Source organism: Ursus maritimus, unplaced genomic scaffold, assembly GCF_017311325.1.
Source record: "Ursus maritimus isolate PB19 unplaced genomic scaffold, ASM1731132v1 scaffold_19, whole genome shotgun sequence".
Lineage (NCBI taxonomy): Eukaryota > Metazoa > Chordata > Mammalia > Carnivora > Ursidae > Ursus > Ursus maritimus.
In genome coordinates, this window is record NW_024424341.1 from 41,150,736 (window position 1) to 41,177,117 (window position 26,382).

At 41.1% G+C, this 26,382-nt stretch overlaps 1 protein-coding gene across 2 annotated transcripts; it reads left to right on the forward strand.

Moving 5' to 3' along the window:
- The first annotated feature begins 2,210 nt into the window (after positions 1-2,210).
- Positions 2,211-19,884, forward strand: LOC103680396 (zinc finger protein 471-like). Of its 2 annotated transcripts, XM_040633728.1 has the most exons (5): positions 2,211-2,442; positions 4,859-4,936; positions 12,014-12,140; positions 14,160-14,255; positions 17,612-19,884. In XM_040633728.1, the coding sequence occupies exons 2-5, from the start codon at positions 4,904-4,906 to the stop codon at positions 19,627-19,629; spliced, it is 2,274 nt and encodes a 757-aa protein (XP_040489662.1). In that variant the 5' UTR covers positions 2,211-2,442; positions 4,859-4,903; the 3' UTR covers positions 19,630-19,884. The 2 variants fall into 2 exon arrangements, with proteins under 2 accessions (XP_040489662.1, XP_040489661.1); XM_040633727.1 differs by lacking the exon at positions 2,211-2,442 and having other exon boundaries at positions 4,506-4,936.
- The last annotated feature ends 6,498 nt before the right edge of the window (positions 19,885-26,382 follow it).

Sequence of the window (26,382 nt, forward strand, 5' to 3'; positions counted from 1 at the left end):
ATACAATTCTCTGTGGTTCACATAGCCTCACGAATCTGAGACTCTCTGACCGCAGAAGTGAATGGCACTTACTTACCAGGCATCCACACTGCACCAACAGGAGGGTCAGTTGGCCAAGACTTGAGATAGAAGCATACTAAGAATTTGCTCAGTATTCAGGATTTTGAGCCCAACAACAGCACTTTTGTTCAAATTACTTGTGGCAATCAATAATTTTGACATTGCAATTATTTAAAAATTGACTAAAGAATGCTTTTTGACACAGAAAGATAATATAATAGAGAAAAATGTTATGGAAATTGTATACTATATACTCCCATTTTTCTAAATTGTTTATTTAGGTATACAAATCTCAACCAGGATGTGAAAGGAAAATAAATTTTTTAAAGATTTTGTTTATTTATTTGAGAGAGAGAGAGAGAGAGAGCACAAGCAAGGGGAGGGGCAGAGGCCAAGGGAGAAGCAGGCTTCCCACTGAGCAGGGAGCCTAATGCCGGACTTGATCCCAGGACCCTGGGGTCATGACCTGAGCTGAAGGCAGATGCTTAACAGACTGAGCCACCCAGGCGCCCCAGGAAAATATGTTTTTAGTGACATGCTACAAATGTTAATAGTGTTAGCAGCAGTTCTGAGTTGTGGGATTATGGATGGTATCTTTTCTCTATTTTTGATGAGGGAACAGAAGGCAAGCTGAGGACAAAGCAGAAGCTGACATCCCGCAACCCCCCCCCCCATGGGTTATATGTGACATTCCTCAGGCACTCCGGGCTGCCCTAAAACTCAGCAAAGGAAAAACAAATAGTTAACTAATAGAGATCACAATCCTACAAGACAAGAGTCTCCCCTCAGTTTACTTACAAAAGCCTTAGCAATAGCTTCCAGAAGGGAATGTAAATAGAATTAAATGTCTTTATAACCTGCAGCCCATTGACAGATACTTGAAGTGGGCAGAGCATAATGTTCCTCCAGGAAGTTCCCGACTGTCAATGTCTTGCTAGAGGGAAGAACAACCTTAACTTGACAATGGCAAGGCCTCTGGTATCCTGTGAGTCTTCTTTAACATGTGAAAATCCTTCTGAAACCTCCCTTTTCCTTACTTCCCCCAACCCCCTAGTATATCATCAGCCACCCCTCTGAGAAAGAGCAGCAGCTCTTTCTGCCCACAGGTCCTGTCCCCGTGCTTTCGTAAATCACCATTTTGCACCAAAGACATCTCAAGAATTCTTTCTTGGTCGTGGGCTCCAGACTTCACTCCCCTAAACCTCACCGATATTCCAAAACCACTCATTTTCACTCTTTTCTTCATTTCTCCAAAGCAAACCTCATTTCCTCCACTCTCTATTCCTCTGCCCTGGTTTGTTTCTCCATAGTCTTTTCCACCATTCCATACACTATTTATTTTACTCATTCATTTGTGTTCTCCATCCACTTAAAAGTCAGATCTCAAGACGCTAGGGAATTTTGTCTGTTTTTTTTTCCCTTTTGTATCCCTCTGCATGACTTTTTCTTCCAGTGCAGGCCTAATTCTACTGTTTTCTTAGTCCCCCATAGCAGGGACCGTTTCCACTGTCGGGGAGCAGGACGGTGTTCAAGCCCAGCAGTCTGGTTGCAGAGACGTCGTCTCATTCACTGCCTCTCAACAGTAAGGATAATGATGACGCGCCCGTTTGGCAGGAGAGTCATTTACTAATTTGCTGTCGTCACTTTGGGGATAGGACACGATCGGGATTCCCGAGCGCTGTTCTTACTGTCGCAAAACTTAGCGCAGGAAGAAAACCACGATCCCACTGCCAGCCTCGAAGGCCGCACTCGGAGCCACTCCACGCTCACACGGACACAGCATCGCCTCGAAAATCCGCACCTGAGCGCGCCCAGGGAGCAGGCGCAGCGCGGCCTTCAGGCAGCACCTGCCGCCAGGTAACTAGGGACGCTTCCGGTCTCCAGGCGAGGGGAGGCGGAGTGCGCTTTCTAGGCGCCTGCGCACACTGCCGCCCAGCTCTGCCACGCCCCTAACCCCTGGGCCACGCCCCTGAGTGCCGCGCTGTTCAATCGCAGGCACGCACGCTCCCGCGCTCGGGTTCCTCCCCCGGTCTTCTACAGCCCAAGGACACGCCCCCTCCATTAAGCCACTCCCCACCCCACCCCTCGTCCCTCGGGCTCCTCCCCCTTACACCGCCCCTCTCGGGAGATTCCTCGCCTGCGCGCTCGGAGCCCGGGCGTTGGCCCTTGCGGCCCTTCGGGTGAGAGCGGTGGTTTTCTGGCGGGGGCCGGTGGACTGTTCCCGCGGGTCGGCAGTCGGAGCCTGGGGGCCGGGCCGGGTAGGCGAGGCGGGCCGCCGTGACCCCGGCGGTGTACTCCCCGATCGGACGCTGCCGCGGAGCCTTCCCTGAGCGGACTACATTTCCCAGAGGTCCGCGCGGCGCGGCGAGGCGAGATCCTGAGGTTCGAGGGATCGCTGCGCGGAGCCGCAGCTTTTGCCTGCGGGGTTGGGGGGCGGCCGGGGCGGGGCGAGTGCGGGGAGTGGGTGTGTGCGACAGGCTGGACCCGAGAGGCCTGCGAGCGAGCAGGGTATGTTGGCGGGAGTGTGAGAGAGTGAGAGAAGTGGTGTGCCTGTGCGTGGAAGGTGAGCTCGTGTGAGACGCTCCAGGAGAGACTGAGTGGAAGGTGTGTGTGTGAGTGTGAGATACCAGACATGTTGAAGGTGTGTGAGAAAGTGTGACTGCCAGACATGGTGGGAGGTGCGTGTGTGAGAGAAAGTGTGAGCTGCCAGAGATATGGGACGTGTGTGTGAGATGTGGGACCTGTGTGTGTGAGAGAAAGTGTGAGATGCCAGAGGTGGTGGGAGGTGAGTGTGTGTGAGAGAAAGTGTGAGCTGCCAGAGATATGGGATGTGTGTGTAAGATGTGGGACCTGTGTGTGTGAGAGAAAGTGTGAGATGCCAGAGATGGTGGGAGGTGTGTGTGTGTGAGAGAAAGTGTGAGATGCCAGAGATGTAGGAGGTGTGTGTGAGAGTGTGAGCTGCCAGAGACGGTGGGAGGTGTGTGTGTGAGAGACAGATGTCAGGAGCATGTTGGTGTGAGAATGGGAGACTGCAGTATGTATGTGTGTCCTATGAGGTGTCTGAGTGTGAGAGAGGGCACTCTGTATTTGGTGTGTGCGAGGCGTGGGGGAAGGGGGCGCAGCTACAATGTAAGACACCAGGATGTGTTTGTGTGGTGGTAAAAAAAACAAAAAACAAAAAAACCCAAACCCAGGCCCAATTTGGCACCGTTTAGGCCAAGTCCTCAGACAGGCAGTTAATACCCATCCTAAATGCAGTTTCAACCTACCCCGGAAATGGAGTTTTAACTGTCCAGTCAAGAATTTTCTCGAGGGCACCAGTGAGGTAATCTCGTTGTCACATGGGCCTTCTCCATCCCCCAAAGGGAAGCTGAGGTCATCTGCATAAGACCCCTTACATTCTCACTAAGGGAAAGTTACCTTGTGTGAAACAGTCCTTTCCTTTCTTTTGCTAGTAACTTCTTGCCCCACCCTCCTTCCTGTAAAAATGTCTGGTACAACTTGGAGCGCCCCTCTACCTGCAGGATGGGATGTAGCCCTCTTCTTGAATTGATGACTAGACCCAGTTAGATCTTTAAATTTTCCTCTGTTGAATTTTGTTCTTGAACGATATCTATGTGTGACAGAAATCCAGGTGTCTTTGAAAGTGTCTGTTGAGAATGTGTGTGTGTGTATGTAGTGTGAGAGATCATCATGTTTGTGTGTGTGAGAAAGAGGAAAGCTAGTGACGTGGTTGTGTGTGAGACCAGAGTGAGCAGGACCGAGATCATGTGAACTGCAGATTGTCCCTTGAAGGCTTGCAGATACAGCTTCTGTTAGGTTGCGGAATGTGCTCGCCTGAGCAAGGCAGAGATGAGGGCACAGTGAGCCGTGTTATGTGTGAGAGAATAAGATTGGGGGTGTATGTGTGGTGTTTGTGTATCACCATGTGTGTTTGTATACAGGCCTCTCTGCGACCATAGTGTATGTGACTGCAGATGATGTGGCTTCCTTTGAGTGCTTGGGATTGTGTCCTCTGTGGTCAGGAAGCCGGTGAGATCTTGTGTCAGTGATCACGTGTCACGCTGCGTGCTTGTATCTGGCCCAGAGTGACTGATGTGTATGGGGAGACTACTTGGAAGGTTGATAACACTAGCTACTTGATGTGTGTTGGTTTTTGGTATTGTGTGTTGCAGAGGTCAGAATCCTAGAGTAGAATTCCCTGTTCCCAGTTCAAGAATTCCAGTAAAAAGCAATAGGTGGGGTGACTGACTAGAGCCCCTGACTGGAGCAGGAGATACCTTCAGTTCTGGGTGACAAAAGGGAGGGGAAATGAAGGGACTGAAGGCAGAGGTGAGAGTGAAGGCAGCAGAATCAGATGCTAAATTGGTCCATTGTCCATTGTCCCAGTGTGAGAGGCAGGCGAGTCCTATGGGGATTTGGGTGGAGAATGATAACCCTGGCTTCTGATGCATTAAGGAGTCAGATTTTCAAATTGTAGGCTGTGTCAAAGCATGAAGCAGAGATGCAGGAAGGGAAAGAGCCACCTTTCCTATTGCCTATAAAATAAGACCAAGAATGGGAAGGCAACTTTTAGAAAAGAGATTAAATTTAGGAACCCAAGCGTAAAGAGAAACAATTATAAGTTACAGTCCTCAGTGGCCATAGGTTGCCTAGAATATTCCAGTTATTTGGGCAGTGGAATCAAGGAAAGCTGGGAGGAAGAAGGGGAAGACAGAATTTTTAGGCTGATGATTCTGGGAGTGGAGAGCTGGCCTCATCTCACTCTCCTTTCTCTCCCTCCATGCCTGTCCTCCAGGACACTGCTGTTCTCCAAGAGAGAAGCCAGGAAGGAAAGCTGGAAATGACTGTTGAACTAGTGAAAGCCATATCCCAGGTTAGTTATTTCCATTCTCATCCGTGAAAGGCAGTCTTACTCTTTAGGACTTAGTAATCCCTCTTTTCTTTTGAAAATTCCCTGATTAACAACGGTGTTGACGGGCCTCATTTCCACTTCTCCCAGAGTGCACTAACTCAAACTGCCTGATGGGTAAGTAAAACTGAGTATGATGAGGCATAGAGCCTCCTCTGAGTCCCCTCTTCCCACTTCATTTTTAATAAAGTGTTGACTGAAAAGATTTGGTTTCTGTTATGTGAAATAGAGGTGTCTTGGTACCGGTGAGTTGGGTTCCAAGTAAAATGAGCATTTGCTGGCCCTCTCCTAGTTTTAGAAGAAGGAATCCTCCTTCTGTGGGGCGCCTGGGTAGCTCAGTCGTTAAGCGTCTGCCTTCGGCTCAGGTCTCGATCCCAGGGATCGAGCCCGGCATCGGGCTCCCTGCTCGGCGGGAAGCCTGTCTCTCCCTCTCCCACTCCCCCTGCTTGTGTTCCCTCTCTCGCTGTGTCTCTCTCTGTCAAATAAATAAAATCTTAAAAAAAAAAAAAAAAGAATCCTCCTCCTGGCTGAATTTTGTTCAGATCTCTGATTTTATCCTTAAGTTCTTAAATGTGTTTCTTTGTTTGCCTAAAAAACCTTATTCTAGTTAAGTTTTACAAATTTAAAAAATTTAAATAGGTGATATATATAGTATGAAGCTTAAGACCTAAAACCTCCCGTTTGCCTTTCAGTTCTTAGGAGACAGATATATCATTCAGGGTATCTATTCATACATAGATAGGTTTTTCCCTTCACAGCTTGTGTTTTTTTGGGTCCTGTTTAAGAAATCCATGTCTACCCCAGGATCTGTAGATTTGTTTTACCCCTCGTGGTTTTCTGATAAGTTTATATTTCATTTTTATGATTTTTTCTGTGCGGATAAGGTTCAAAGTTATATTAAATTTAATTTATGTTAAATTGTTGCATTAAATGTTTACCCTATCATAAGTGAGTCAAGGGTTCATTTTTCCCCCACTTGCCTCTCCAGTTGACCCAGTGGCATTTGTTGAATAATTTATCTCTTTCTTAACTGATTTGGAATGCTCCCTTCATCTTACACTTGATTCTGTTGCTAGACTACATTCAGTTTTGGGTTTTTTGGTTTTTGTGCATTTTTAAAAAGATATTTATTTACTTGAGAGAGAGAGAGAGGGAATGAGTGCGAGAGCAAGCCAGGAGATGAGCAGAGGGAGAGGGACAAGGAGATTCCTTGCTGAGCATAGAGCCCAGCTAGGGGCTTGATCCCATGGTCCCAAGATCAAGACCTAAGCTGAAATCAAGTGTTGGAGGCTCAACTGACTGAGCCACCCAGGTGCTCCAGACTACGTTCAGTTTTACTTGTATTTCTGTTTGTTTGTTTTTTTTTTTAATTTTATTTATTTATTTATTTATTTATTTATTTATTTATTTGAGAGATAAAGGGAGTGCATGAGCAAGTGGGGAGGTACAGAGGGAGAGAGAGAGAATCTTAAACAGACTCCATGCAGAGCGGGGAGCTGGATGCAGGGCTTGATCTCAGAATGCTGAGATCATGACCTGAGCCAAAATCAAGAGTCAGGCCCTGAACTGACGGAGCCACTGAGGTGCCCCCTTGTATTTGTTTTTAATCTTATAATTTTAAAACCTACCTTTTGTGAAAGGAACTATGAATGTAAAGGAAGACCTTAGTTTTCCAGATGAGAAGTTCTCCATTCCAGATTTTTTTCCAAGTGGAAAACATGCTTTCATTATATGGATGGGAATCAAATGTCCACTTATTAATATTTAATTACACATTTTATATTAAAAATCACATTAAATTAATTTTAAAACATTGCCCTCCCCCCATCTCCCACTATCAGGGTTAATGAAATATTCAAAAAGAATACATGGATTTGGGCATCTGTGTCTTTCTCGGCATTAGAAACACTTTATGAATCATCTACCATAATTTTCCAGATACAGAACTTTTAGAATTTGTGTGTATGAGTTATTGAAATTTTATGTGATCATAAGAACCAATTTGCATACTGTTAAGATTTTTTTTTGTGCTTCATTTGTCCTATAGGAAAAGTTGGGGATCTCCACAATGTTACTACTTTATGTCTTAGTTGTTGTGATATTTAACTTCATACTCCTGAATAAAATGTTTGGAACACTATTCCCTAACTATTTTAGTTTTAGATATTACCTATTAACCTACTACTACAGATAATAAAGATTCTGTTCAGTAATAACCCCAAACAGACATACACTTTTCTTTTTTATCAACCTTCCAACATTATTTTATTACTGTTTCAGTTTTGGTCTGTTTAGGGTAGCTTGGTGTCTTTCACTAATTTCGGAAAATTTTCAACCACTATCTTTTCAAACCTTAGCTCAGACCCTTATCTCCTTCTAAAGTTACAATTACAAAGAGGGTAAATTTTTTTTACTCTGTGTATATTTATTTATGCTCTAATTCTCTTCAACTCTCTGATTTGCTGTTAAATCCATCATTGAATCTTAGCTTTCATTATTGCATTCTTAGTTTTAGAAGTCTGTTTGATCGTTTTATGTAGTTCCCTGTTTTCTGCCTAAGTCCACCATTTATTTATCCAGTCATTTATTTGTATTAGCATGGACTCGTGGTTATTTATTTTATACTTTAGGTTATAATCCAATACTACATTATTGTGGTGTTCAAATTATTCTAGCTTTGGTTATTAGGAGCTATTTTAGCAACTCCTGTGTCCCAGTAACATACCCCATCATTGTGGGATATTTTTTGTTTGTTGAACACCGACTTCGATACTGCATATCTAGGTTCATCCTGTATACTTTCTGTACCAGTCCTACAAAGAGCCATTTCTCCATGGTAGAGACAGTTTACTTTTGCCTCAGACACACAGCTATGCTAAGAACAGCTCAATCTTAGTCTAGTCAGGAGCTGAAATGATTAGAGGCAGGGCCTCAGTCCTTCTGAAAGCTGGGTTATTTCTGGTTCACCGTCAATTCTGGGGTATAGTCCTTTTTTTGGGTTCTCAACTGAAAGCCTGGGGTATTTATTTACCAGAACCTATCTTGGGCAGATTGTAGTAATCTGTGAATAGTCTAGATTAGCATTTATTACTGTTGTTTCTCTTCACATGTTATTCTTCAAAAGTCCTCAACTTGTCAGCTGTGAATATTTTATCAGTCTACTTCTGCTTGGGATCTCTGGATAAAATCTCACTGGGTATACTGACATTGGAGACCTTGGAAATAATTTATGGTATAAAACACATTTGGGGAAATTTTTGCCTTGTCTTTGGGCACTTACGGTATTTTATAATGTGGCAGGGCTAGTATTCTTCCCATTACTCATCTTTTCCAGAATTCTCATGACTATTCTTATAAGTTTATTTTTCTAGCAAATTTTAGAATCAAGCAGTTTTTTTTAAATAGCCTGCTGGTTATTTTAAAGTCATTTATTTAGTAGATACTTTTTGACCTTGTACACGCCAGGTGGTCTTTAGGTTCTGGCAGTGCAGCAAGAAATGTCAAAGACTGCCCTTTTGGGGCAGAGGGGGAAAATAGACATAAATAAATGAATTAGTATACATAAAATTAGAAAAGTGAAATGTGTAAGTCTTTATTTGGAGATACGTTTTCATTTTTCTTGGGTAGATTAACCTGGGAGTGGAATTTCTGGGTTGTATGGTAAATTCATATTTAACTGAAGAAATTGCTAAGCTGGGGTGCCTGGGTGGCTCAGTCGTTAAGCGTCTGCCTTCGGCTCAGGGCGTGATCCCGGAGTTCTGGGATCGAGCCTCACATCAGGCTCTTCTGCTGGGAGTCTGCTTCTTCCTCTCCCCCTCCCCCTGCTTGTGTTCCCTCTCTCGCTGGCTGTCTCCCTCTCTGTCAAATAAATAAAATCTTAAAAAAAAAAAAAAAGAAACTGTTAAGCTGTTTTTTCAAAGGGGCCATGCCACTTGACCTCCTCAGCAGCAGTGTATGAGGGTTCCCATTTTTCCATATCCTCTCTAAGTTTGTTGTCTGTTTTACTACTTTTATTTTATGGGGCGCCTGGGTGGCTCAGTCGGTTAAGCGCCTGCCTTTGGCTCAGGTCATGGTCTCAGGGTCCTGGGATTGAGTCCCATGTCGGGCTCCCTGCTCAGTTGGGGAGTTTGCTTCTCCCTCTCCCTCTGCTGCTCCCCCTGCTGTGCTCTCTCTCTCTGTCAAGTAAAATCTTTAAAAAAAATAATAATTTATTACTGTCTATTGGTTACATATAGATTTTTCAAGTAGATAAGGTTTTAAATTCATCTTTTCACAGTTTTTAGTTGCTCTGAAGCCTGAGCAGAGAATATAGCCTGAAAATTTTGGGGTTTAAAATTTGTTAATGCTTTTGTTGGCCTAGTATAAGATCAGTATTTGTTTACTGAATATTGGGGCATACCAGAAAGCTAAAAACTGCATTACCCAGACTTCTTTGCAAATAGGGTTCTTTTTTTTTTTTTTTTTTTAAGATTTTATTTATTTATTTGACAAAGAGAGACAGCCAGCGAGAGAGGGAACACAAGCAGGGGGAGTGGGAGAGGAAGAAGCAGGCTCTTAGTGGAGGAGCCTGATGTGGGGCTTGATCCCAGAACGCTGGGATCACGCCCTGAGCAGAAAGCAGATGCTTAACCACTGCGCTACCCAGGCACCCCTGCAAATAGGGTTCTATATATGACTTATATATGCCAAGTAGAGGCTTCCAATGCAATGTGTGGAAGGCAGAAGTTAGCAACAGGAAGCAGTAGCTAAGTTCAGGGAAATAGGATTTTAAAGCCAACGTAGCAGCAGAGGGATTTGGTTTTTCTGGGGCAACTCTGGCAGAAGTTCCTACTGGTCGAATCCTAGCATGTTAGGTGCTTATCTGTGGGTGACACTGGAGAATGGGATTTTTTAAAAATACCATCTTGGTCTAATTGGGCTTTTCTCCTGATGTGTAGCTTTTGGTTGTGTAGCATGCAAACTTTGTTCTTTAGTCCTCCTGGAAATCCCATATATTGTCTGATACTTTGCAATAAATGTTTTTCTTCTTAAAAAAATAATTATAATCTCTTCAAATGCTATAAATTAGAATTTATTTAACCGAATATAAGATTACTGTAAAAAATAAGAACTAGACATACATGCATATAAAGATACTTATATAAACACTGGGAAAAGTCTGATGGTGTACATACCAAATAACTAGCCGTGAGTACCAGGATCACAAGCAATCAAATTTATTTTTCTGTGGGAATAACCACCTATTTCCTTACTAGTGACCAAATTATACTAAATATTGGGAAAAAAGTGACTACTTCTGCTTGCATTGGTAAATTCATGTGAATGAATTTGGTTTTATAAGAACATGTGAAGTGGGGGCGCCTGGGTGGCTCAGTCGTTAAGCGTCTGACTTCAGCCCAGGGCGTGATCCCAGAGTCCTGGGATCGAGTCCTACATCAGGCTCCTCCGCTGGGAGCCTGCTTCTTCCTCTCCCACTCTCCCTGCTTGTGTTCCTTCTCTCGCTCGCTGCCTCTCTCTCTGTCAAATAAATAAATAAAATCTTAAAAAAAAAAGTTGTTGTCTGATTCAATATGATACTATGTTAATGTGCCATAGAATGAGCACATTAAAAAAAAAAAAGAACATGTGAAATGATGGGTATCAGCCAAAATGGCAGCCTCAACTAGCTAGAAGGGGCAAACCAGAATTCAGGAAAACCAGTAGCTCACAGTGAATCTTAAAAAAAAAAAAATTAATACCAGGGTGCCTGGCTGGCTCAGTCAGAAGATCATGCAATTCTTGATCTTGGGGTCATGAGTTCAAGCCCCACGTTGGGTGTAGAGGTTAAAAATAAACAACAAAAGAAATATTTAATACCTTTATGTGAAAAATATACTAAACATTTTCTCAAAGGTGTGTATATCCTCTAAAGCCCCGTACATTGCATATCTTTGTATCATGCCTTTGTTCTAAACTTAAAGCGTTCACTGTCAAAAAGCAAATTAAGATGTTCTGTGTATAGCTTTGTCTTTTATATAGTCAGTTACCAATGTCATTGTACAAGGCACTGAGCATGAAGACTTTTCTTTTCCATGGAAATAGACAAATCTGAAGATGAAAAATGCCCATAATATTTTTAAATTTCTTACAACCTGCTAATGATTATAACTAGATGTTTATTTTTCTTTTAACACATTTAATTATTTAAGAAACTAAAAATTAGGGGCACCTGGGTGGCTCAGTTGATTAAGCATTCAACTCTTGGTTTCGGCTGAGGTCATAATCTCAGGGTAGTGAGATTGAGCCTTACGTCAGGCTCTACACTCAGCACAGAATCTGCTTAAGACTCTCTCTCCCTCTCCCTCTGCCTCTCCCCCACCCCGCTTAATAGCTCTCTTGCTCTCTCTATAATAAATAAATCTTTTTAAAAGTATTTTAAAAAGAAACTAAAAATTTTACTTATTCAGTTTCATTTTGATATTGTCTTAAATATATAGATTTGTTGTACTCAGACTCAGTATACAAATTGAATGTGTTGTAATCTTAACGCTGGGTTATTTCTCATGCTATTACCCAGTTTATGCTGGTATGGCATGTCATGCTAGTTCTTAATGAAATAGCATGAGAAAATTGCATTCTAATTATGTTCATTATTTTTACTGTGTTAGAAAAAAAATCAGCCCCATCAGTTCATTGCCCCTCCCTTCTGAAACTAGGATCTCATAGAGTACCATTTGGAAAATATCAATTTAGATAATCTTTTTTGTTTTTAAAGGTTCAACCACGAGTATAAGCCATTCCTTGAGGCTCTTATTTACTGCCCTGTGGCCACTTGTCCATATTTCCACATGTTGGGAAATAGGTTAGCATCCGTGCATACAGTGCAATTTAACACTTCAATAACTACTATTTTAGGTTGGAACTTCATATTGTAATGGCTTAATTTTTTTTCTCCTCCAAGGGCTATTTCTCACATAAAGTAGAAAGAATTTAAAGCTTCAGCTTGGAGTTATGCATGAAGATGAGCATTGGTTGATCAAGAGCTTATTTGTGTCATTTCAGGACTTGGTGACATTCAAGGATGTGGCAGTAGACTTTTCCCAGGAGGAATGGGAGTGGCTAAACCCTGCTCAGAGGAATTTGTACAAGAATATGATGCTGGAGAACTATCAGAACCTGGTGTCCCTGGGTAAGAATATTTTCCCCTCTGCATAATTTAGGATTACATCAGGGACTCTTTACATCTTTATTTATTATTAAAACTTATTTTTAAAAGATTTTATTTATTTGGGAGAGAGAGAATGATAGAATACAAGTGGGATGGAGGGGGAGAGAGAGAGGGAGAAGCAGATTCCCGGCTTGAGCTGGGAGCCTGACTCAGGGGCTCGATTCTGGGACCCTGAGATCATGACCTGAGCCAAAGGCAGATGCCCAACCATTTGAGCCACCCAGGTGCCCCGAAAAGATGTGTTTCATGTATGAGTGAACAGTGTATGCACAATGCTTCTCTGAGAAGCCCCTTTTATCCTGCTGGTGGTTCACTGAGCTTCTTGAAACTAAATGTATGTCTTTCATCAAATTTGAATAATTTTTGGCTTTATTTCTTCAAATAATTTTTTTCTTCTGTCTCTCCTGGTATTTCAATTACAAGTATTTGATATTATGTCCTAGGTAACTGAAGATCTGTTCATTATTTAAAATCTTTTTTCTTTGTATGTCAGATTACATAATTTCTATTGACCTAACTTGAAATTTACTTACTCTTTTTGTGTCTTCTTCAATGTCTTGTTAAGGCAATGTAGTGAATTTTTGAAAAAGGTTTATTTATTTGAGAGAGAGAGAGCACGAGTGGGAGGGGAGAGGGAGAGAGAATCTCAAGCAGACTCTGCACTGAGCATAGAGCCAGACGCGGGGCTTGGCCTACGACACTGAGATCAGGACCTGAGCCGAAACCAAGATGCTTAACCAGCTGCACCACCAAGCACCCCCAATGTATTGAATTTTTAAATTTCGGATACTTTCCACTTGGTTCTCTTTTTATAATTTCTGTTTTTCTGCTGAGAAATTCTAAGCATATTTTCCTTTACGTTTTTGGGTATGGATATAATAGCAGTTTTTAAACGCTGGTCTACTAATTCCAACATCCGTGTTATCATTGGTTAGCTCTTCATTAATTGCTTATTTTTCTGAGTGTGGTTCACTTTTTCCTCTTTCTACTTAGGTGTAATAATTTTGGATTTTATCTCAGACACTATAAATAATACATTGTAGAGGCTGTAGATTCTGTTATATTAATCTGTGAAGAGTTTTGTTTTGTCTTTTATTTTATTTTATTTTTTTTCCAAGGGAAAAACAATTTTATTAGGAATCAAAAAAATAGAAACTAGGGGCGTCTGGGTGGCTCAAGGGGCACCTGGGTGGCTCAGTCGTTAAGCATCTGCCTTTGGCTCAGGGCGTGATCCTGGCGTTCTGGGATCGAGCCCCACATCAGGCTCCTCCGCTGGGAGCCTGCTTCTTCCTCTCCCACTCCCCCTGCTTGTGTTCCCTCTCTCGCTGGCTGTCTCTCTCTCTGTCAAATGAATAAATAAAATCTTAAAAAAAAAAATAGAAACTAAATGTGGACAGCATTTCCCCCCTTTTTTTATAAAATTTTTTTATTATGTTATGTTAGTCACCGTACAGTACATCCCAAGTTTTTGATGTAAAGTTCCATGATTCGTTACTTGTGTATAACACCCAGTGCACCATGCAATACGTGCCCTCCTTAATACCCATCTCTGGCCTATCCCAATACCCCACCCCCTCCCCTCTAAAGCCCTCAGTTTGTTTCCCAGAGTCCACAATCTCTCATGGTTCATTCCCCCTTCTTTTAAAGCAGGCAGTTAACTTGACTCAAACTCCAAACTCTGTCTCTAGGGGCTCTTTACAATGCATCACTTACTGGCTGTCTGATGATCCTGTGAAAATGCTGGGCAGAATTTCTTCCCCGAGTCCCTTAGAAAATTGTTTAACTTCTATAGAGTTGACTGTTGGCAGTCCCACTAGACTGCCAGAAGCTTTATGTAATCTGTCTCTAAAATGTGTTTTATCCTTTGATCTAATCATTCATGTTATGTCATTCCATCAGTATTAAGGAACTGACTTATAGTTCTGAAATACCCAAAACGTGGCCAGTTTTCATGTCTTTTTTTTTTTTTTTTGTATGCAGGTCTTTGCGTCTCTAAGCCATATGTGATCTCCTTATTGGAGCAAGGGAAAGAGCCTTGGGAGACGAAGACAGAGATGACAAGAAGCCTATTCCCAGGTGAGCGTGGGAGAATCAGGGGAATCCTTTCTAGATAATGGCTCAGCTATTTTCAAAGGTGACACTTTCTCCTTTCTTATGCTATTTAGAAACTCTTCTCAAGTCTTCCAAGCCTGAGGAGAAAATTAAAACTTTACTACTTAGCCTAGGCTCCCCAAATGTCTAGATATCTCTTCAATAACTAACTCATTTGGCAAAAATCTGTATCCAGCTCTTTCCCATCCCCTTTTTCCTTTTGCCATATAGACTTATATAAGCTTCTCTGTTTCTTAAATCTTAACTCCTAAATTAGGTGCTGCTTGAGAATCATAATCTGTCCCGCTGCTTTAAATCTTTCTTTGCTTTCCTGTTGCAAACAGGAAAGACCCAGACCTTACCAGGCCCTATGTAACCAGCTCCATCCTACTTCTCTTACCTTATCTTCTATGATTTTTTAGCTTTTTCACTCTACTTTAGTACAGAGTTTTCTAAACTATGCGAGGTACCCAGATATTCAAGTATGTTAAAGGTATGCCAACATACTGAATCTCTAAGCCTTGGGAGACCAGGTGAGGCCAGAGGCAGTCTGAATTCCAAGTTTGGTTGCTTATGATCACAGGTGGTATCTTCTTTTGTCTCTGTTTGCCTCACAAATGTTGATGGGTGCCTGACGGTACAGTTGAGAAGCACTGCTCTTACCCGTTGGTCACCTTTTCTGAACTCACCAAGCTCTTTACTGATTCAGGCTTTTGCACTTCCTGTTTTCTCTGCCAAGCATACCCTTCTCTTGGCTGTCTGTCCATGCTTGACTGTTGTCGGGTTTGGCCAGCAAACCCTGAGATGGCAAATGAAAAGATTATTCCAGAGACCTTCGTAGGAGAAAGGAGAGGGCCTGGGGACCAGATGCTCTAGTGGCGAAAGTTCCCGAGCCAGACTCTGCCTCCACCTTTATTGTGAATGTTATCAATACAACATGGGAGTAAGAAAAACAGGAAGGAATTTTGTGAAGCTGTAATAATCAGGACAGTGGTATAGCGAGTGACACGTGAATAGAACACGCTGTGCTTGTGAGGGACGTGCAGACAGGGCGTGCGTGGAGTATGTGACCTCCAAAGATAAACGTTTCTCCCAAGTCAAGCATTTACTCCCTGGATGAGTGCATTGAGCTGCAATGAGGTTCTGGCTGTTTTCAGCCCAGAAACCTTAAAGGGACCCAGTTTTCTCTATAGTCCTTTGCTTTTCAACTAGTTTCATCCAGGGAGACATGTGTTTATTAAATCTTATCTAGCCAGGCACTGTGAATTCCTACAGACTCTCAAGCCAGAGCTCAAAAATCATCTCATCAGAGGCCTTCTCTACCCATCTTCTGTAATGAACATTCCTTTATTCCAACCCAATTACTTTCTATCAAGGCACTGTTTATTTTCTTTGTAACACTCAGGAAAGCCTATAATTAACGTGTTTATGGTTTATATGTTTATTTTTCTGCCTCCCCTACTGATCTGAATGTTCACAAAGACAAGGGAATGTTGAGATCATACATAATAATTGTGCCTTTATGAAATTCTCCTTTCACTTCCATAACAGTATTTGATCTTTACATTTTGAGATGATTTGGATCCTAGACTTTCAGGGTTCTCCAAATAGCCAAATATTGGAAGATAAATTAACCCTGCTTAGACATGCTTTATACTTCGGTTGTATAGGAATCTACTACCTGCCTTAAATAGGGAAATAGAGGAACTTTCCTGATAAGAAGTAATAATTGGCCTTGTGAAGAATAGGTAGGTAGAAGGAAGCGGGATGAAGCCTATACATTTGGTGGGATATTGAGTCGTAGTGTAGATTTAACTATTATTAAGTGAGTAAGATATCTCAGCTATTGTGTTGAGAAAAGCCAAAAAGCTAAGGGACAACCATGGTTCCCTGTGGGAGGTTGGGGTGTTGAAGACTATCTTCATGGGAGGAATCCATGATGTATCTAGCTTTCTGTTTTTCTGTCTAATATTCCTCCCCTCAGTCGTCTATGTAAGAAAAACCATAGGTAATTGGTTCATTGAACTCTCATGGCCTCAATTCTAGAATTACTGAAGCCTGAGTCTTACGAAGGAAAGAAGGAAGTAGGAAGGGGTAGGAAGCTTGTTAACACTACAGAGTCCTTCTTAACTGCTTTAGTAGATTTGATCTCTTCCATCTCTGAACTTTTATACTAGTTTTACTTTTTACCACATGGGCTCTCACTTGATATTTCCTATTTTCCTCTCAAATTACTTTCTTTGTTGGTCTGGCCTTTCTAATTACTGTCTATACGCCTAAGGAACAGCTGGTCTTTTATTACATTAGTGTCCGTAACACTTAACACATAGTAGAAAACTGCTTTAGGGAGCGTCGGATTAGTCTGTAATTTGCTATGGATAAGATAGGAAAGGAAAGCACTTTCTCTTGCCCTTTCTTGATACCAGCCTTTTCCCTGAAGTTTTCTCTCAGTATCATCTCTTCAATGCAAATTTCTGTATGTATTTATTGAGATGCCTTAAATATGCCTGAGTTTCTGTGATATATGTTAAGTGACTTGGTAGCAGTGTTTAAAGCATATTATTCCTTCCCTGAAGCTTATATTCTAGCTCACAAGGCAAGAAAGGCATTTTAAGTGGCAGTAAAAAGAACTTAATTAATAATAGTAATACCTACCTATATACCATTGTCAAATTAGTTTTTTCAAAAAGACTTATGGCAAAACCCCATTAAGATGTGGCCTGGGCCTACACTCTTCGTAGGCTGGTAAAAATGAGCAGATGAATGGAAAAATGCCTTACTATGCAGCCTGAAGTTCAGGGATCTCTGAGAAATAAGGAGTTCACTGTCCTAAAACATGTAGCAGTGGTACATATAAACACTATTTTCTGGTTATGAAAAGATGAGTCTAGAAGTTTACCTAAACCCCAAGGGAAGTCGTGAAGCTTACGGTATTTGTGGTTGCTGGGGATCTGTAGAGATTTTTGATCAGCAGTAGTTATGTGATGATATTGATATTTAAACAACAGTAAGCTACCAGTATATGCAAGTCAACCAGAAGTGGGGAAGAATAGAGGAATGGTGTTTAATTTGTATAGTCTGTTATGTTAATACAGGATAAAGTGAAAGAAAATATTACTACTGTAGTCTACTTCTCTAGGACCTCATTATCTGACATTTAATTCTCTTAATCACCTTTTCCATGTTTCCCTGAGCTCTGAAATCCACTTGCATATTTTTCAGTTGATGTGCTGGTGCATAATAGATTTTGTGGGATTCACTATTTTTGAGTCACCTTGTCCACATTAAATATTTCCTTTGTCCATGATAAAGGAAGCACTTGCTTTTTTGGTATCTTCCAGATTCGGGATCTATATATGAGACACAAGAATTATCTCTGAAGCACTTCATGTATGATGATGTTTTAATAGAGAGAATTACAGGCTATGGACTTGAGTGTTCCACTTTCAGAGAAAATTGGAAATGTGAAGATCTTTTTGAGAGGCAGTTGGTAAGTCAAGAGACATTTATCAGGCAAGAAGTAACCACTCATAATAAAACCCTTACTAAGGAGATAGGTCACAACTATAACAAATCTGGGGAATTTATCCATCTAGGCAGTGTAGAAGAAAATATTTATAATCAAAAGTCAGATAAAAAAAGCTTTTCCCAGAATTCTGTGGTAGTAAAACACAAGAAAGTCTATGCAGGAAAGAAAGTTTTTAAGTGTAACGAATGTGAGAAAACCTTTACCCACAGTTCCTCCCTTACTGTTCATCAGAGAATTCATACTGGTGAAAAACCATATGAATGTAAAGAATGTGGGAAAGCCTTCAACCAGAGTCAGCACCTTGTGCAACATCACAGAATACATACAGGAGAGAAACTCTTTGAATGTAAAGAATGTAGGAAAGCCTTCAGCCAAAATGTGCACCTTATTCAACATCAAAGAATTCATACTGGAGAAAAACCATATAAGTGTATGGAATGTAGAAAAGCCTTCAGCCAACCTGCACACCTTGCTCAGCACCAGAGAATTCATACTGGGGAGAAGCCCTATGAGTGTAAGGAATGTGGGAAAGCCTTCAGTGACGGCTCGTCCTTTGCCCGACATCAGAGGTGTCACACTGGCAAAAGACCCTATGAATGCATTGAATGTGAGAAAGCCTTCAGGCAGAATACATCCCTTATCCGTCACTGGAGGTATTATCACACTGGGGAGAAACCTTTTGATTGCATCGATTGTGGGAAAGCCTTCAGTGATCACATAGGCCTTATTCAGCATAGGAGAATTCATACTGGAGAGAAACCATATAAATGTAAAGTGTGTGGAAAATCCTTCAGTTATGGCTCATCCCTTACTGTCCATCAGAGAATTCACACAGGAGAGAAACCTTATGAATGTGTTGTCTGCGGGAAAGCCTTCAGCCATCATGCTTCACTCACGCAGCACCAAAGAGTACATTCTGGAGAGAAACCTTACGATTGCAAGGAATGTGGGAAAGCCTTTAGACAGAGTATACACCTTGCTAGTCATTTGAGAATTCATACTGGTGAAAAACCCTATGAATGTAAAGAATGTGGGAAAGCTTTTAGCATCAGTTCACAGCTAGCTACTCATCAGAGAATTCATACTGGAGAGAAACCTTATGAATGTGAGGAATGTGGTAAAGCCTTCAGCCAGAGGGCACACCTTGTCCAACATCATAAAATTCATACAGGAGAGAAACCTTATGAGTGTAACGAATGTGGGAAAGCCTTCAGCCAGACTACCCGCCTTATTCAACATCAGAGAGTTCATACTGGAGAGAAGCCCTATAAATGTAGCGAATGTGGAAAGGCTTTTAGTGACAGCTCATCTCGTTCCCAGCATCGGACACTCCACACCGGCCAAAGGCCCTATGAGTGTGTTGAATGTGAGAAGGCATTTAGAACAAAGTCATCCCTTATCTGTCATCAAAGATGTCATACTGGGGAGAAACCTTATGAATGTAGTGTGTGTGGTAAAGCCTTTAGCCATCGTCAGTCCCTTACTGTTCATCAGAGAATTCATTCTGGAGAAAAACCGTATGAATGTCAGGAATGTGGGAAAACCTTTAGCCAGATTGGACACCTTAATCTACATAGAAGAATTCACACCGGAGAGAGATCATATGAATGTAAGGAATGTGGAAAAGTCTTCAGACAAAGTGCGCACCTTACTCACCATCAGAAAGTTCATGCTGCTGAGTCATCTCAGGCATCCAGCTCTTCCTCATCCCATATGTCACCAAGCCCCGTGGATATATCTGCTAGATATTTTTGGAATTCATCCACTTCTTTGAATTCTCACTGTCCTACTCCAAAACACACTCATTTTACCTGGACTGTTCCAATATAAAAACTGGTCTTACATCCTGTTTTATTCCTTTCAGGTTCATTCTTCACATTACTGGCATGGTGGTCTTTTAAACGTGTAAATGTAATTAAACTCCTCTCCTCTTAAAACCCTGATTATGAAAATTTAAACTATTCGATGCATATAAAGTGCTTAGCATAGTGCCTGACCCAGACTAAGTGCTTGGTAAATGTTAAGTCAGTATCATTCAGAATCTGTTCAAAATTATTTTTAAAGAGTGAACTCTGGAAAGCAGTATATCAGTACTAGGAGATTATACTAATTTTGGAACTGAAACTACATCTTAAGATGGATAATGGGGATTAGCATGTTAGTATTTTTAAAGTTTGACATCAGAATAACATAGTGGCTTTCTCGTGACTCCAAGGCTGTATGCCTTTGTTGGTGCAGAAATTTAGTGTGACCTGGGACATAGAATATGTTTTAGGAAGTATCGAAAGCTCTGGATAAGACTGAAACAAAATAATTAGAATTAACCCAGGAATGTAAGACTATAGTTAATCAAAGACAGAAAAGAAAAATTCCTTAATATTTAAAACTGAAGCAATAGAGAACTTGAATAGTCTAGCCCTGTTTTAAGACACCTGGGTTCACAGATTAGTTCTAAATTTCCAAGGAACCACTAATTAAATTGTTGTAGAGTATAGAAAAACTATTTAAAACGTAATACTTTGAAGCATTTGGAATACTTTCATGAGGCTAATTCAGTCCTGATATCAACCCCCCTCCCCCAAAATGAAATGATAGATTCATTTACTTACGGTTCTATATAGAAAGGAAATTTTATTAATCTTTATTGAAGGAGAACAGAGGTTCTGAATAAATGGAGATCCATACATGTTTTTAGATGGAAGTCTCAATACTGTAAAGATGTCTCCATTCACTGTTCCAGCCATGATAACTGTAGGATATTTTTACGTTGACAGTTTTGTTCTGAAAATCACATAGAGTGGTAAGTAGGCAAGCATAGGAAATTTTTGGAAAAGATCATATACCCATGAATTCAGTGTATTGTAAAAGTAGTATTTTTTTATGTTTCTTTTTATTTATTTTTAAGTAATCTCTATAGTCAGGGCTTGAACTCAACCCAAGATCAGGAGTCGCGTGCTCCTCTGACCGCGCCAGCCAGGCGCCCCACTGAAATGGTATTTTTGATCTATCAGTGGGGGAGATGGATTATTTAAATGGTGTTTGACAGTTAGTTATCCAGCTGGAAGGAAAGTCAGAGCCACATTTTACTCCTTACAAAGAAGTTCCCTGAATATGGATTAAAGATGCAATAGGAAACACAAAATTCTAGAAGAGAATATAGAACATTTCTATCCGTTTGAGTTCAGGAAGACTTGGTAAGCTGAACACAGAGTCCAGAAGCCATGAAGAGAGAGTAACAGGAAGGAGCACATGAAAGATTTAAACCATTTGCATGATATAAGGCACTATGCAAAGTTAGAAGGCACATGACAGGCTGGGAGATATTTTAAACATATACATATTATGACGGATATAGCCCTTCTAAAAAGTGCTGTTGAAAAGCAGCAAGGATAAGTAAGATACAGTCTGAAAATCACACCAACAAGCAACTCGCAGATGCGGAACGTGAAATTGTCAAATAAAATAGAGGAAGTTCCTAACTGCAGCAATGATCGGATAAATTGAAATTTTAAAAAGCCCTTGCCACCAACATAAATCAGCACAAATTCTGTGGATAATATCCAGTACTGTTGCAGATGTGAGAAATATATTTTTATACATTTGGAGGATAAATTGGTTAAAAGCCATTTTATTTTTTTTTATTTTATTTTTTTAAGATTTTTAAAATTTATTTATTTGACAGAGATAGAGACAGCCAGCGAGAGAGGGAACACAAGCAGGGGGAGTGGGAGAGGAAGAAGTAGGCTCATAGCAGAGGAGCCTAATGTGGGGCTCGATCCCATAACACTGGGATCACGCCCTGAGCCGAAGGCAGACGCTTAACCGCTGTGCCACCCAGGCGCCCCTAAAAGCCATTTTAGAAGCTAATGTGTTACCTGTCAACATTTTAAATGTGACTAATCACTTTGCTGTGATTCTAAATCTAGGAATTTATCTTCTTGAAAAGCACAAGTGCAGAAATATAGTTGCATAAGCACATTTATTATAGAATTGCAGGGGCGCCTGGGTGGCATGGCGGTTGAGCGTCTGCCTTCGGCTCAGGGCGTGATCCCAGCGTTACGGGATCGAGCCCCACATCAGGCTCCTCCGCTGTGGGCCTGCTTCTTCCTCTCCCACTCCCCTGCTGTGTTCCCTCTCTCGCTGGCTGTCTCTATCTGTGTTAAATAAATAAATAAATAAATCTTTAAAAAAAATTAAAAAAAAAAAGAATTGCAAGAAATTTGGAGCAGCTTAAATGTCTAGCACTAGTAAACTAATCAGTTAAATTATAGAAAATCCAGTAGATTACACAGTCACTGAAAAGAATGAGGTGGATTTTCATACTCACAGAAAGACATCTTATAATTTACTAATTGAGGGAAATATTTTCATAATTATAATATGATTGCATGGTTATAAATACCAAAAATTTATAAAATTAAAATTATGAAAATACATACATATCAGATATTTGTTTTTGTCTACAATACAAATTGAAACCAGGCACACAGAAATACAGATTTTTTTCCCGGGGCTGCTCTGACCTCATTCCGTGAGATTTTGTGTTGCCAGTTGTTCCTGGTTCACGTTAATCCAATCAGAAACTCTGTCCTTGGGACATAGGAGGAAGTTGTGAATGAGTCATCCTTTGGCCACAACTTCAGGCTATACTGCCTACGTTTCTGCTGCTCTGCTCACTAGAGCTGACCAGTTTATTCTTTCCAACTTGTATCCGCCTAGTATCTTGTTTTCATTTAAAATTTAGATTAAGTTCTTTTGCCGTCAACCAAAGAAACCTAACCAATACAGAAGTTGGTATCCTTGAATGAATTTCAGGCAAAACATCCTGAGAAAATGTGGGTTATTATTAAAGATTGGTTATTGGATGAAACGGAGCAAAGGATTATAAGGCTTCTCTTTGTGTTCTGTGCCGGCAAGGAGCATGCTTTGATAGCAACAGTGCAACAGCTAATCAGCTGTGGTCGGGATCATTTTTGGACCAATCAAAAGGCCAAGAAATGCCAGTCCGAGGGGTTTGTATGATGCTTGTTCATAATGGAATTGGAGAATATAATGCAAAAGCAATAATGACTTTAAAAAATTTTTGCTTTAAAGGATAGACTAGAACACCAGCCATTTTTTAACATGGTTAAAAGACTCTTCCTTGTAGCTCTTTGATTGCTAAATATGAAAGAATGAGCTACAATGCCAAGTGAATTCACAATTCTGGCAGATTTCTTAAGTAAATTGTTTGACATTAAGGGGCATTTGGTATCCTGGTTATTGGAATGATGATTTGTGGGAGAATTTTGGGATTTTAAAACTCTTAAGCCCGTAAGAAACCGTATCAACTAATTATCCTTCGCCTGAGATAGCTGTGGATGAAGGTTAGAGGTTAGCCTATTTCCCTTTTAGCTCACCCACACTGTGGCTTCATTGATTTAGAAAAGAAAGAAAATCTGATTCTAAAGCGGCCTAGAGGTTGATATCAGAAAAGAGGTTAGGGAAGGGTGGGAGACTCCGCAAAGTATCGTTTATATCAGAATCTAGAAGATGGCTGCAAAGACGGGTTTTCATAGTGCTTGACCTCAGATATTAGAAAAAAATTCTGAACTGGGCTGAATTTATGGTATACACGTAGGGTATTACATATTTGATGTGCTAATTTGTGCAGTTTATTGCTTTTCTCATAATTTTCTGGGTAGATAAGTGCAAATCTCTTAAGTCCTGACTGAAACTGAACGATATTTAAAGCACAGAAATGACCTTGCCTGATACACAGGAAGGAACTGGAACATTGGGGATGCTGAATTTGCTTTCTCATGTCTGAGTTTCTCACTTACCTTGTCATTAGGCTCCCTGAGACAGGGCCAAAATGCCTTTCTTTGAACCTGTGCCATGAGGAAAGCATCACTATCTTCCGAGAGTACTTGCCAACCTTAAGATGTCTGGCTTGCTGGGAAGGGGGACTGCGCTTAGAAAGCGATTTCTGATCTCTAGCAGGTGTAGCAGCCCAGGGAATGCGGAGCCCTCGCAATAACTCCCCAGAAGCAAAGCAGTTGGTTTAGTGGTGCAGTTGGGCAGGTTCATTCTGGCTTGCAAGAGCTAATTGTTATATTTTTAGAAGTTTTGTGAACTTGGTTGTTAAAAGGTAGATACGTATGTGTGTTTATGTGTGTGTAGAAATATATACGTGTAAATTCATGTCTGTACTGGATAATATATAACATGTATGTATTGTATACAAATGTTTATAGGTTATAGTCTAAATTTTTATTATAACCAGTAAGTTATATTAAAAACAGACAATAGTTTGGAAACTGAGTTTTGAGCATTTACTTACCATATTTTATTTACGACTAACACTGGTAGGGGGGACATACCACATAATAGTTGCTGCTGTGCACCTCTTTCCAGCTCTGCGCTCGGTGTCAACATGTTGGTGGCTTTAACTCAAGTCTGATGGGAGTATTTAACAGTATACTCTACAGATCGAGGCTGGTCGATTTTAAAAGTTGACAGGGAAAATGTTAGGAATTCAGGTTAAACTTAAAAATGTGCCATGTCTGTACATTGTGAACTGCGCAAAAAGTAGAGGAAATATTCTTCCAGTATTCAAAAGCTATTATTTATCAAAGAGCTCAGTCCTGTCATTGACACGAGCGAAGTTCTGACCTATGTCCTCATCTCGTTTCACTTTGATCTTACTCTTTAACGTAAATGAAAATATCAACCAACATTGTCAGAATTATACCCATTTGTCAATTTTAAGCATGGTAAAGGTCAACAAAGGCATCCTAAGAGAATCAACTGCTATACAGAATTGACAATCCAAGAGTATTATATTTTGCTATCATTTGTAAATAGGTACTACACATCTGTAAAACTACAATAAACTTACTACACACAGTATACACACACTTCTTTACCTTGGGAAGCTTCACGTCAAACTTCACGTCAACCCAGCATACCACTGATGCCTGACAGATTGCTGACTGTGATTACCAGCAGGTCTACAAATGAGATCAGTAGTCAAACACTGAAGTTTACTTTGTTATTTGTCTAAAAACACTTCATGTCTGGTCACGGAGGCCTCAGTCCAGTTATCACCCATGCTAGAAACTGCCTGTCACCATGTTCCCAGATCTGGGTGTATGGACAGGAGGCTGGGTACTCCCGAGGAAAACCTTCCTATTACACCACTATGACCTTTACTCCTAGGATCCCCAAAAGAATTGCAGCCATTTACCAAGGTAAGTGCATCCTAAGGAAAAGGAAATAGCATTTCAGGAAGAATTCTAGGTTACAAGGACATGTACTGCAGTCATTCTGGAGGATTACGGGGCAGTTCTTGCCCTGGTCCAGCTCAGAGTGGGCCCTATGAGATCCTGTGCCAGTCATTTGCCTTTTCGCTCTAAGATCCTTTTTCTGCTTTATCCCCTGCTCTACACTCTATTGCATATGTTTAAGCTCTGCAGGTGATGTTTCCCAGAGTCCTTTGACAGCTGGTTTTCTGTCTGGTTTACTAAGTGGGAAGCATTAGCAATATACCAGAAGGTGAGAGTTGGGGAGAAGTCAGCGTATTTCTCTCTCACTTGCTCTGCTTTGGGTGGTGACTATGGTGATAGCTACATCGCCTCTGTCCTGCCTTCCTCCAGTCACCCCTAATAATGGTCTGCCCTCCTGCTAGGGACGTCCCTATGGATCTGTCTAGCTCCTCTAGGTGGCCCTGGTTCCTGGCTGTGATAATATCCCCTCCACCCTTTGGCCTTCAAGCTCCAGGTTGGTAACTGCTCTCCCATTACTGATCTGAGTAGCCTCCCTGTTCTTCCTCTCACCTCTCCCAGCACCTTTGTTATTAAATTAGTTCCCTGTGTTAAATTCCCTCTACTGAACCCCATGGTGTGTGTGTTTCCTGACTAAAGCTTGGTAGACAAACTCAAAACTAGTTATTCCTCCTTGGTTTGGTAACAGTCACCCCAGCCTGAATCACATCCCAAGACAACACTGGGAACTGCCACCTTAGTGAGTTCCCTGTGTGCCCAGTGGTTGGGAGGCATATTGAAGAGCAAGTGTCTACTCCTTGCCCTCCCCATCACTAAGAAGTAGATACACTAAGTACACTATAAAGAGCAGTACTTCAGCATAGGGTTTCAGACAAAGCACACTACCAGTTTACTCAGCATAACAGTTTTTAGTTAGGGACTATCATGTGGAACAAATTTGACTTGCATGCCACGTGTAGAACCCAAATATTGTGCTTTTTAATGCATACAATAAGCAAGAGGTATGTTTTGTATCACTTTTAGCCTATATTTTGCCTACATATTTTTCTTTTTTCTGTGACGTGACTACTCGCAAGCAGAAACGTACAAGATAACCTCAAGCCCCCCAAAAGGTTGAAACACTGAGGGGGAGCAGAAAGAGGAATGTTCTTCCTGAAAAAATGACTCCTTGGCACCACAACCCACTGTCTTCTGTTTCCACTTGAGCAAGTACGATGAATCTTCATCAGGTTACATTTTATGTGTTAACTGTATTTTTTGCTCGCAATATTTTTTACTCTTGTAAACTTGTGTTCACTGTTCAGTTGATCTCTTTTTC

What these genes read in the sequence shown, in the direction of transcription:
- LOC103680396 (XM_040633727.1), top strand. Translation starts at nt 4,844, where the DNA reads ATGCCTGTCCTCCAGGACACTGCTGTTCTCCAAGAGAGAAGCCAGGAA. An exon ending in TCAGAACCTGGTGTCCCTGG is followed by an intron (nt 12,141 to 14,159) that starts GTAAGAATATTT and finishes TTTTGTATGCAG; the next exon opens with GTCTTTGCGTCTCTAAGCCA. An exon ending in GACAAGAAGCCTATTCCCAG is followed by an intron (nt 14,256 to 17,611) that starts GTGAGCGTGGGA and finishes GGTATCTTCCAG; the next exon opens with ATTCGGGATCTATATATGAG.